Source organism: Aulonocara sp. 'chitande type north' Nkhata Bay, linkage group LG23 (assembly GCF_057382095.1).
Source record: "Aulonocara sp. 'chitande type north' Nkhata Bay isolate Kocher_YH1m ecotype deep benthic linkage group LG23, A_spYH_male_GT1.1, whole genome shotgun sequence".
NCBI classification, from domain to species: domain Eukaryota; kingdom Metazoa; phylum Chordata; class Actinopteri; order Cichliformes; family Cichlidae; genus Aulonocara; species Aulonocara sp. 'chitande type north' Nkhata Bay.
In genome coordinates this window covers 4,100,457-4,113,683 of record NC_141365.1, presented here as the reverse complement: position 1 = coordinate 4,113,683, position 13,227 = coordinate 4,100,457, and the positions used below count along the sequence as shown (strand labels likewise).

The 13,227-nt window shown below is 42.9% G+C and overlaps 1 protein-coding gene across 4 annotated transcripts in view; it reads left to right on the top strand.

The window, feature by feature from the left end:
* Nucleotides 1–13,227, top strand: part of glis1b (GLIS family zinc finger 1b) — an 84,205-nt gene that overhangs the window by 47,021 nt on the left and 23,957 nt on the right. For all 4 annotated transcript variants that reach the window (XM_086284309.1, XM_086284308.1, XM_086284307.1 and 1 more), the window contains one exon: nucleotides 12,403–12,564. In XM_086284309.1, coding sequence (XP_086140435.1) covers nucleotides 12,403–12,564 — 162 coding nt within the window. The remainder of the gene's footprint in view (nucleotides 1–12,402; nucleotides 12,565–13,227) is intronic.

Sequence of the window (13,227 nt, the reverse complement as noted above, 5' to 3'; positions counted from 1 at the left end):
GGCAATCCAGCTCCACTGATGTCACCCCAAAAATGACATTTTTGCCCAGAATTCATCACAAGGCATTATGCATGACAAGTGATTTGGTATGCACTGAATGCAGACGTTAAGAGCATTTTTGAAGCATTAGCAAGGCTGCTGCACAGAACTCGAGCTTTTGATACAGGTCGATCAAGCTTTCCAAAGTGAGACCGTGTATATGTGTTTACGTTGCCTTCCAAAGATTGAAGAGAGATTCCAATGAAAGAGTCGAGGTAGAGCATTAAACTATGGTGGAAAATGGTGCAAAGCATTGATTGAAAGCAGTGGAGCAACGCATTACTCAATAGGACATAAAAGGTCAGGATACACAATATGTTTCAGTTTCCTATTACCCTATTTTATGATTGTGTGACCCAGCAGAACTGGCACCACAGAGACTGATATTTAAGCAGGGATTTACCTCTCTCCCATAGACTTTTATGTCCTTAATGATCTTTGTTGCTGTTCGCTTTTAAAAGCATCTGTTTCATGTTCAATCTGTTCAGCTTTGGATTTAGTTTAACATCAACGTAAAAAGGTTTATTTCGAACCAGATTGCTTTTGTTATTTGGGCAGAATGACAGTAGTACTGAGAAGCCTTTAAGTTAAATCATATCCCTTTTGCTCTGGATTCATACGAGAGGCAAAACAAACAAAGCATCAGTCACCCGTTCAATTTCTTTTCTTTTTTAACAAAATAAGGCCAAGAAATGTAGATTAGGTCATGCATGAACTGAAGTGCAGTTAGGAAATAAATGTTGTATATTGGGAAGATGTTGTAACGGGCCAGTTCAGTAAGTGCTCGTATTACACCTAAGATAAACATAAGAGTGATGAGAAGTTTGAAGGAAATATTCTATAAATATGAAAACATCTACCACAGAATACCAGTGAGTAGAAGAATATTGTTGTTTTTGTTTGTTGTGCTATTGATGGATCGCTGAGTGCACGGTAATTGCACAGGAACGACTGGAGCGGTTTTCCAGAGCAGTAAATGCATCTTCTGATTGAACAGACGTGTAAGTGTCGACTGCATTATTGAAAATACGAATTGAGAACTATATACTGAAATGTGGTCGAGTGATTTATTGAAATGTGAATGAATGGCGATGTGCTTGCGGAGAATGCCCGAGACATGATTGGACTCGACACATCGAATGTGTAGCGCGGCCTGATATATTGCAACCAGCCTCATCCACATAACTGGAAACTGGACCTCGAAGCCCACGGAGAGCAGAAAAGAACACACTTGGCACGGCGAGGAGTGAACAAATCTAGGGGCACCACGGCATCGCAGTTGCACCACATTTCTTAGGCGGCAGCTTTTTTACCCAGAAGGCTTTGTGGTCTGGTCCCCCTCCAGAGGGTTGCATAAATGCACTCTCTTCCCCTTCAGCCTCCTCGAGTCCTTGGGCTGGTGTCGATCACGGTGCCATGTTGACCTATTGTTTAATTTTGCTGGCATGTTTTTTGTTCAGTACTATAGCACTTCTGGCATGGAAGTATTTTGATTGGCAACTCTCTGGCCTTCAGCAATGTTTATTTGTTGTCACGTCAGAGTTATAGAGTTGCCAGTGTGTGCCACAGTAGGCGTGATTCTTTAGACAGCTGTGTCAACTCTTGGGTTGTGTGGAATAGTTTGCCAGAGAGGGAGAAGGGCCTTCACTTCTTTTCTTTTTTTTTACCTAACAAGCCTGTGCAGTACAGAAACGCTTGATTCCTCCTGTTCGTTATGTTAGGTCGTCACACACACGTTTAAATCACTGCGCAAGATGGAAAACTAACATTCATCTTATCGGCTGAAACAACAAAAAAGGGAATGCAGAAGAGAAGAGTGTGCATGTCTGCATCACAATGAAAATAAAACTTGGCCGCTTGTAGTATGAACTATTCTCTGACCGCAGCAAGAATCCAAATTTTAACAAAATAAACACTTAAGCACTTTTATACTGTTAAAAAACAGCTACTGGCAATGTACTTTGGTTTACTGGGTAGATGCTGTGGTTAACTAGTGGGCGTGTTTTTTTCTTTCTGGGGCATAAATGGTTAATGTCAGGAACTGTGGTCAGAGCAGGGGCATCTTTCCAGACCTGTGGCAATGTGCAAAGATGCCAATTTCTCCATTACCAGCAGCCTTAAAGCACTGAAATGAAATCCAGTCCCAAGACGTGCAACGTTTTGAGCAAGCAGGGTGGCACATTTTCTTGGAAGGTTTTCAGTCTGCGAGATTAAGGGCTATGCATGTAAAGAGGAAGCAGATCAACACAAGGCAGGTTAAAGTATAAAAGAATTCGAGTTACGCTTAAAAAGGAAAAGTCACAGAAGAAGGAGAAAATAATGGATGGCTGGTTGGAGCCAGTAAAAACAGACTAATCGTCACATTGGACTCGTTTTACAGCATGTGTCAAATAATTAATAAGAGTCATAAATCTCATCAATTAAATGTAATTATTTTTGTCACCACTGGCTCTTGGTGAATTGGCGTCTATTATCCCCCAATACCAACAGTAAAAAATGGAGACACTAAGGCAGACCTTCCCAAAGTGTGGGGCCCGCCCCCTGGGGGGGGGGGACGAAACGCTTGGACACTGCTAGCGCTGCGCCCACAGAAACACAAAGCAGGAGATGAAGCATCGCTGCATATGTTTCCAAACCAACTTCATTCTAAGGCTACGTCCACGCGTACACGGGTTTTTTTGAAAACGAAGATTTTCCGTTTTCGTTTTTAAAAAAAAATCCCGTCCACACATAAAAGCCAAAAACGAAGGAAAACGCTGCTAGGAACATGCCAAAGCAGCAGGTGGCGCTATATTCCTATCCGTGTAGAAATGTTGGCCAATCAGAAGTCAGCCTGGGTGGGAAAGCGTAAACAAAGATGGCGCATAGAAGCAGAACTGAGTCGTATGTGTGGAGGGACAGTAACTGTGTGTGTGTAAGCATTTGAACACTGCAGAGAGTAAAATTAACAGTAAGTATTTTGTCTACATCCGCCATTGTAGAAATTCATTTCACCGAAACAATAACGTGGCGCACAGTGTGACGTCAAAAAATGCGCACACCTTTGACGCTGCGTTTTCTCCATTTACCTCGTCCACGTGTAAACTCAAAAACGGAGTTTTTGAAAATATCCACCCTGGCAGGAGTTTTTAAAAATCTCAGTTTTCAGTCACCGAAAACGCCGTTTACGTGTGGATGAAAGGCACAAACGCATAGAAAAATCTGCGTTTTCAAAAATACCCGGGTACGTGTGGACGTAGCCTGAGCCAAAGACTAGAACATATGATGAAGCAAATCTTCCCTTTAGCTTCACCTGCACAAGTGCCGAGGTAGGTCTCCCTGCAGATTTGTTTTCCCTTCGTCGGGAGCAGCGCTGGGCTGTTCAAATCACTGACAAACAGGATCCCACATTCTTGATTTTTAGTTCACAACCACTTGTTTTAATGAGTAACTACTCCTGCAGATAGAGACAAAATACTGTTAATCTGCCATTCTGCAATTCATCTCATGTAAACAATAACGTGGCGCACAGCTGACGTGAATGAAGGCGCATACCTTTGACGTTGCGTGATGAACACTGTATTCCTCGTCCACACGTAAACGCAAAAACTGAGTTTTAAAAAATCTCAGTTTCGCTGATTCGAAACGCCGTTTACGTGGACGACACAGCTGCGTTTTCAAAAATACCCATGTAGGTGTGGACGGAGCGTAAAAGAGTTTGTAGTTTAATTTACTACTACCTGTAATTTGTTGCAGATTACTTGTATTTGCTTAATTGTTTACTAAATGTTTGAGGTGTGAAATAAACCGCAATGGGGCAAAATATGGGCGTGTGTGGTTGGAGGATGTGTTTGTGCGTGCACGCGCGGGGGGGGGGCAACATTTTTCTTGTAAAACAAAGGGGGGCCCAGCAAGAAAAGTTTGGGAACCACTGCGCTAAGGTATAAAACACTCCATTGCAGTGCAAGAGGAGCTTATTGGCTGAAGAGGGTAAAAGAGAGACAGCAAGAGAAAGCGAGAGTGCGAATGGAGGCAAGTGTGAGTGAAAGGTGCTGAATAGATTGAAGCCCGAGTGTTAGAGGATGCCGTAGCTCATGGGCCTGTCAAACAGGATCCTGCATTGACTGCCAGTAACATCAGTCCAGGCGCCGGCTCGGAACACAGATCATGTTTAGGATTTTCATTGCGTAACCCCCAGTCTGTCTTTTTCATGGCGGGTTCGGATTTCGTGAATGGGTTTATAATTAATGTCTTGATGGTTACTAATGGCCGTGGCCCTGCAAGCTTTGTGTTGCTCTCTAATTAGCCATTATAAATGCTTAGGATTGCTGCGACTGTAACCCTGCTGTCATGATACAAAGTGGGATGGCTCTTTCAGCAGCTGAACGGAGGCATAATAGGATCATGTCTCATCCCCAAAATAAACACCCAGAATCCTTCTCAAACACAGCGGTCATTGAATCGTTAGGGAACACTGATGCAAGGACACTGTCCAAATCAATTCTTTAACAATTAAATTAAGTCAGATGTGGAACAGATTTGAAAAGAAATAGTTTTGAGACAATAGTGTTTCTCACTACATTGCTAAAGAGGACAGTCGTAGGACCAACAGTTCTGCGACTGAGTGCAGTAAACTGTTGGTCTTATTGGCTTTGAAAACAGCGACCAGGTCGGCAACCGATCGCAGTGTTTTCTTCAAAGCAGCTTTGGTGCAGTAAGACAGTGATGAAACAGCAATAAGATGGAGTCAGTCTGCAATGAGTTTCCAATTGAATGAGGTCAAATTGACAATTACATGCAATCTGTGCGTGATAATAATGCAAATAGCTGTGATAATTCAGCAAAAATCACAAATCTGTTGCCGTCTTCACACTCAGAAATTCACATTAACTGCTTATATTCAGAGTCCAACCAGAACCACACAGATATTCAGAAATTTCTCCTCAAATAGCGACTGCAGGATGGCGATTATCTGCAAAATGACATTGCTGTTATTTAGCAATGTAACTGGAATACAGCTGGCAATCTCCTATTGCAAAAAGATGCTTTGCAGCTAAGTTGCGCTCACCGCACAGGTTGACTCAACCTGATCAGTGTCTTGGCAGTCGGTCTGCTTTTATAAAGGAGACGGCAAACTTTTGCCACAATCTGAGTTGGACTGAGGTTGTTTGAGGGCCTGTTGCCTCCTACCAGGCGACCTGTGAAATTACCTTGCAATCAAAAGTCATGGCCCAGAGGTTGAGCACGCAAAGAAAAAAAAACTCAATGCAACCACCGATTTTTCCTTTTTGCAACGAGGCTGCCGATCTATTTTTACTCTCGTGTCACTGAGGCACGAGCTGTTTGATATGTATGCAATCAATAATACTGCTTTAAAATGAACTGCAGATTTGGCTCATTTTCATTCAGTCGAGTATAAAATATGTCCACGTGAAAATTATTTCTTAACACCCTGATCCTTTGCCCAGAAGGAAAATTAAATATGCCAGTGCAATTTAGCTGGAATTACGTTTGGTTTTTCCACTAACGCTCCATGATAGCGCAGTAAATATCCTTTTCCCTGTCAGCTCACTTCATCTCAATAAGAACGTGACCCTGGATTTTTTTTTCCGCCTCAACCTGATGAACCCGTAAAACCCGGGCTGCCAGGTTTAAGGGGAAATCACATCTTAGCTCCCTAATGTGAAACAGGGCTGCAGAGCTGGTCGACATTTGAACGGAGGTCTCTGGATCACAGCAGGTTAAGTGCTTCCATGAAAGCTCACCGTGTTGTTGTGCACCCAGGCTTGCACCGTGCCAGGCCTCCACTGCGGGAGCAGGGGTTCAGACCCATCACTACACTTCCTCCTCAATCTTCAGCAAACAGCGTGCGAGAGAAACAAAACAGCTGGGCTGGCTCATTATGTGAGCCCCATTTAGTCATCATAGGAATGCTTCCTGTTGTGCCATCCACGTAGTTTTTAATCTGGCCCCAAAACTATTCAGGCATGAGTGCAAAATAGCTGTTAAGAACAATTTCTTTAGTCATTTACATGACTACTTCCTCCCACCAATTTATCGGCTGAGCTCTTGCTCTGTTTTCTTGTTCATTCGCATCTGGACAACACTCCCTCCCTCGCAGTCATGTGTGTGCGTGTGTGCACTGATATCTCACATTCATAAATCAAAAAAAATTAGGCAAAGTAGAAAAGATGCTTCAAAGCAGGCGGGTGTGAATTAATTTTTCATCTTATAAACAAAAAAAGCTGCTCGCTATCTTTGATTCTTTTTAATGCTCAATTCACAGCAGATGAAGCTGGCTGCTAAAAGGATCTCGGTTCACACTGGAAATGATATGTGTAAACTATGTAATGCGAATGTTTTAGCCAAGCTGTGTTTAATTTTGTATCTTGACGAAGCGCATGAGAAACCTGCCTCTCCTTAGCTGTCTCGTTGAATCATATGGATATAATTTCATCCATTTACGTTTTTCTGCTCTTTGCTGTGGTTGCCACAGGGCATTTGGAAGCCAGCAGATTAAATGCACATGTTTCTCTCATCCGCAGCCGGGGCACTCTGCTCCACAGCCTTCCCTCGGAACAGATCCTGAAGTGTTGGTGGTTTTCCTCGTTGGTCAGGGCAGAGAAAGACACCTTGTGATAAACCAACTCATTCCCTCAAACTCCCTTTTTCATACCTATAATGTTATACAACCTGCTTTTGAGCATTGGCACTTTATACCATGTTTTATTTGGCAGTGTTTTCATTTGCAACCAACACTTCTTACCCTCATCTTGCCTGCTAAGAAGCCTTAATGTATGCATTGGGTTAAAACTAATTATAGAAAAGAAGTCTTGACTGTTAGGCTCAGAGAATCTTTTAATGGGGAACCCCCAGAACATGAGAAATGGGGAATTTCATGCTAGTTAGCAATTAAACTCGTTAGTGAATGTGCTGATGTAGAGATATGTGATGTAGGAGGGATTTGTAGCAACTCCATTAAGGTGAGCAGAAAATCCTGGAGCTATTTTTGGGGGGAGGGGAAATGACTTCTGTCAATGATGACCTTGGCTGCAAGGGCCACAGTCAGATATTATTTTTCAGGAGAAAGAAAAACCTCTGATTTGCTTCTGATTCTGTTCTGCACCGCTCCTCGAACACCATTCATCAAGGCTTTTAATCAGATTTCTGTTACACATGTCAGCAGCCATATTTCCCGCAGCACCCGTCCATAACGGCCAGTTTGTTCCCATCATCCGCAGCTCCGGCAGGTTGCTAATGAGCCGCTGCATGTGAGGAGAGCGGTACACTGCTGCCTTTTAGCTCTGAAACTGTTTGGCCTTTTACCTGCCAGTCAGGAGTCATTTCCCATGAAGGCCTCAGGCACGACGCACCGCCACTCTTCTGCATGCTGGGCCCATAATCTGTCTGTTGTGATCGGCGGCCTGTCCACCCTTTCAACCCGCTCTCGCCCCCTTCAGCCGTGTCAGGACCCCGCTGTCATGGCCAATGTTTACTGTGCTACTGAGCACCCCCCAAATCAATGGTGAGATGGTGTCAAATGGGGCTCAAATCCCACCACGCTGCCAGCGCCGCTCCCCTCGTGCGGTCATCTGCTGGTTTACCTTAGACAGAGGTTTTCAGAGAGGAAAACTAAACATGTTTAAAGCAATTAATGTGATTAGCTCCGCCTAAAGTGTTTGCATAGATAACATCAAAGGTAAAATCCACCCTGTTAGAAGCCTCAGCCACCAGAGCTCTCTGTTTATACCACTTCAGCCTGTGTGTTTGCTATGTGTGTTTTAGTCAGCTTCTCATGGATGATGCAGGACCCCACTGATGTACAATATATCTTCAGTTGGAAATGAAAACACACAGCATGACATATAAAATAGCCACGATAAGACCAAATATCTCCACATGAACACTTTTAATCCCCTTGGACATTCAACACAAGCAGTATACATGTATTTCATTTAAACACCAAATGAAATGAAGCCGACAGGGATCATTTGGACCCGTAGATCGGCCACGCTTTAACGTCTTACTTTAGCACAACGTTTTCATGCAGGGTTTCTGGTACAAACTCGTGCTTAGAGGTGACAGTGCCTGTTGGTTTCTCAGCAGGCAGGAAAACCTCATACTCTGGCTGTCTCCATGCAAACTGCAAGTGGTGATCCCGCAGTAATAATGTGCTTTACACGATTAACACGGTTTCCCCAGCGGACCCCTAACTATAATTCAGCCTCAAATTTATATTGCAGAAAAAAAGGAGTGAAAGAGGGATTATTCCCTCTACATAAATAAACTTTTGGCACGTCAATAATAGCCATTTTTGTTTTCCGAACTTGAACGCCCGGCGCCGTGTTTCAGCAGTAAGCAGAGACCTTGTCTGTCGCGAGTGGTACGGCAGCGTGGATGTTCATTCGCACAGATTTTATTAACTTTTCCCACCGTTGCTGCCTCTCTTGTTTTCATCCAAAACATTTGCCTGGTATGACTCGAGAATAATGTTTTCCCGCGTTACAGCATTGTATGATGTGAACTCTTTAAGACATTTTTATAGCTAAATGCTGAACCCCAGACAGCATGTGTTTGTGTAGTGTTGAGGAATTGTGAATATTTTTCCTCATCTTTCATTTCAGTCTGGCAAGCAGACGTTTAGCTGTGATCGTACTGCAAATTTTCTGCATTTCTTTATGCTTACTTTGATAGCATTTCAGCTTTACAAGCTTATCTTTACCCAATCGAAGCTCAGCAGTCAGGGATAAATTATGAAGAACTTGAAGCAAGTTTATTTATATGCTGGAAATAAAAAATATTGAAGCCTTGATTTTAGCATTATGGCTGTTAGGGGAGAGCAATATAGCCTCAAAGTTGTAGGAAATTTGCAATACTGGTATGTATGAAAATAACAAGAAAAATGCTGAAAAATACTCTACTGGCTTGCAGGCAGCAGCATTTATTAGTGCAAAGGGCATTTTCTATCCTTCTTTTTTCCAATGAACTGCTGATGATAGACGACCTCATTCGAAGTGTGAATCTGTCAAGGTGCCAGCAGCAGCAATACAGTACAATAGTCGTGACACAGGATGAGTCAAAGGTAAACACGAACGTAGCCCAGGTGGTGTTTTTCCCTGGAAATTAAGTAAAAGTGCAGCATAACTGCTTAACACGCTAACAGTCACCACCTTGTTACGCTTCAGAAACCTGTACAATATTGTCACATAATAAAAAATGGAAACTGAAAAATTCCTGGGATGTTATCTGGGGTCGAACATTTGATTCAGCTGCTTAAAGCCCTCTTTTAGCTCCATGTAATTGCATCAATAACCTTCCTGTCATATGGAGTGCAACCAGCGAGTCTCCTGCGAGACCTTTCTTGAGTCTTTTGTTTACTTTTGGGTTGCACATCAGCAGCTGCTAGCATCTCCTCCTTTCCAGCCGTCACAGCCCGGCTGTACTCGACGGTGTGTTTTTGCTTCAAGTTTTGTTGTTTCCACCTTTGTCAGTAACAGTTTTCTTCCATATTTTATTACTGTGCTTTGTTGGAGATCTAGCCTCTTGTAGCCAAACAACTTCCATACTATTAAAGAAGCTCTCGTTTTAAGCACCATATCATCGCCATGACATGCTACCGTGCTGACAGAGATGTTTGGGCTTTTGTTGTTGTGTATTATCATTTTACGATTGTTTTACATCATTTTAATTTTTCCGTGCCAAAAGTGGCTGTATCAGCTAACTAGAGCACATTTGGCTGTGAGGTGCATCCATGGAGTGTAAAGTAGCCTCACCTTTATGGATCTGGCTGAAGTGCCGATAAGCTCATTCTGTGGCAACGGGTCCATCCATCCTGAATTCACAAGAGTCAGTACTCCGTCTTTAGAAAGGTCCGAATTGAATTAAACTTGCACACAATGATCGCCAAATGGGTCTTCAAACAAACTGTGTTCAAGTCAAGCACATATGTGTTGTTTTATGGACGTTAACCTGTGAGTTGTGAATGGTACAAGAGCCGGATGAACTACTATGTCATGGATGTTCTAGTTTTAACTCACCAAATGAAAGCCAGTATCCTTCCTTCATATTTGTCAAAGAATTGAACAAACATATGAACTTGTTTACTTCTGCTGTAAAGTTGAATCTATGAACTTTGAGTCACATTTGAATCCAGCTGGAGGTGGCCTTACAAGGAAGCGCAGACGTTGACGGTTTATCAGCTGCATTTTTAAACCAGAGTTTGCAGCTTGACTGAATGAATTTGTTTATGGGCCCTTTGGCACGTGTTGACTTAACCTGAGGGCCTCAGTTTTATCCATTTACAGCACAATGAGACGAGTACAGATTATGCAGACCTTGGCTGGAAATGCTTCATTTCAAACTTCAATACATTTTAATTGCTGATTGTTGAAAACTGATGAGAAACTGTTTCTCAGGTATCATAGTGCCACCAATATCCAGCTACAGTTTGGTGAGAAAATACAATTTTAAGGCATTAATAGTCCCATCTTTCTTTCTTTTTTACCAACTTTCAGTATTTTTTAGTCAGTCTCATTTTTATTTTGCAAATTATGATGGAAATCAAATGGAAAAATGCAACTTATTAAGGTGAAAGGAAGCTTTTGTTCCATAGTCATCCACCCAAAGGTCTTACAAACTTTATGAGGAGCTATGCATTGAGTAGCCATAATTGGGCAGATTAGGACTCTCTTACTGAGCTGCTCAGTCACATGCATAAACCTGCAGATCAGCATGGTCACCCAAAACGGCTCTACCATGTCAGGCTTAGGTTTCGCCTATATTAAATGGAGCCTCAGTGAATAGAAGGTCCTGCCTGCACTGTGCGAGTGAATGAAGAAGACCAGGGATGAGTATTGAGTCTAGATGTAGCTGAAGGACCGTTAGAAAAATGGTGTCACTCTCTCCTTAGCTGTAACCTGACCTGTTGTCAGGAGGCTTCGCTAAAGGTCAGCGTACAATGGATACAGCAGAAAGGCCACAACACCCCTATAACAGCCTTGGAGCTGCAGTTTTATTTTGGTTGAGATCCATTCAGGCCGCTTCCAAAACTGGTTTTGAGTGGAAAAATTGTTTCCTGTATGAGACTTTGTATAAAATTTATGGTTTAAGAATTTTATAGTCATATTTTGACCAGAGTGGATGCTTTCCTGGCTCACTCTGAGTGTTTTAAATTTTATTTTCTTGACATGGTTTGAATGAAGCCCTCACTGGGTGACAGAAAAATGACTGTTCAGAAGAAGAGTCCTGACACAGCTTTTGCTTTTATACCGAGTGATAGTAAAGTGCATGAGGGTACGTACAAGTAAATAGAAAAAAGTACCAGTGAGCTGAACTTCCTTTTCTACTGTGCACCAGTAGACTTTGTGACTCTTTACACAGCATCCACTGTAGGGGGGCTTTGATGGGGACTGCCCTTTCCACCAGCCTGCTGTGTTTTCTCCTTAAGAGAAGAAGCGGATATGCGAGAAGCTTCATGAATCATTCACATGTTAACAAATCTGTGGTGTTCATTGGCAGAGTGGTCGGGATCAAATGAGCCAAGCTGGGTCGGCTATGAGCTTGTTTACAGTCACTGTCACTTGTCAGTCTAATGAACTATACACAGCAGCACACTTATCTCATGCTATGCATTACAGCCCATTAACTGCTGCTGTACGGCACACTCCAGTTTCCCGGCAATTTAGATGGCAGCCTCGAGACAAGAGCACTGCCATGAATGCGGCTGTTTTTCAAGTGGATGTGCTTTTCAACAAAGGTCTTTGGATCTGCAACATAATAGCCATGGAAAAAAAAATGCTCGCACTTACACCACCCACATTATTAAAGTGGACAGTTTCTGCTAATTCCCAGGTCCATCTTTTATTCTCTGCTTTACTAGAGTGGCTTTGCACGAGTGAGTTCAACATAATCTTTATTTCTCTGGTATTGAGTCTTAGTGCAAAACAAATTGTTTGCAAAGTTGCATTTAAGACAACTTTCTTCTGATTGGCTGACCCTTGTAACCGAAAGGTTTGAAGCCTGAGCTTGTGAATCACAAGTTGCTATCCTCGTGTTTAATCTGAGCATCTCCCACCGTAACAGCGTAAAAGGTTTTCTTTAAGTATTTAATTTCTTTTCCATAACTAGTTAATATATCGTTTACAGTGAGCTCCATCTGTGTGAGTAATTATGAGACTGAAGGAAACAACTTATCTCTGAGTCACATGCACACACATATACACAACCCACACGGTTCTAACGTTTGCCAGCTTTACACTGATTGATTTCAATTCTTTTGTGTGCATGCATGTGGGCTTTTTGCTTATTTTTCCTGTGTGGTCCTGTGCATACCTGCCAAAGTGTGGTTGCCTTTGTGCTCTAATCTCTGTCTCCCCTCCTCCACAGTTCGAGGGCTGTAACAAAGCGTTTTCTCGTCTGGAGAATCTGAAGATCCACCTGAGGAGCCACACAGGAGAGAAGCCGTACCTGTGCCAGCACCCTGGCTGCCAGAAAGCTTTCAGCAACTCCAGCGATCGGGCCAAGCATCAGCGCACTCACCTGGACACGGTCAGAATCCAAGCCTCTGCTCTCTCACCTCCCCCCTCCCAGCGTTTCACCAGAGTGTTTAATCTGAACTACTGATGTTTGCATATGTCGTCATTCACTTTCTTTGAAATCCATTTCGGGATTAGTTTGAGGAACTTATCTGGATACCGTGCTGCAATTGCATCACATCAGCCTCAATGTCAGGATGGATCAGGATGCTTTAAAAAAAGGACAAAAAAAAAAAGACTGTTTGGCAGGAGTGTGAAGGTGGGCAGAGGCGACTTCTGTTGCCCTCTACTTAGCGCCCACACTGATCTTTGAACTTTCAATAATACATCGCTGTATAGTTTCATTCATTTCATTTCATTTGGTAACTTCTGCCCACGTTCAGACATGTAAACACTTGACAGAGTAATCCAAACCACCTTTGTTTTAGTTCCTGCTGTAGTAGGCGTCTCCATGATCATACACAACCAAACACAGACTACGGCTGCCAACAATAAACGTGACTTTTTGAACGTCCCCTCGGTGTGTGCGTGAGTGTGCATATCGTGCGGTATCCCTGCTCTGATTTTACAACATTCAAATGCCTATTTCCACATCGTGACAGTGTTAGACTTTAACTTGCTGTCAGTCAGTGAGCCGTGTGGCATTCTCACCCACTTTCCTCTTGCAGTGACATGC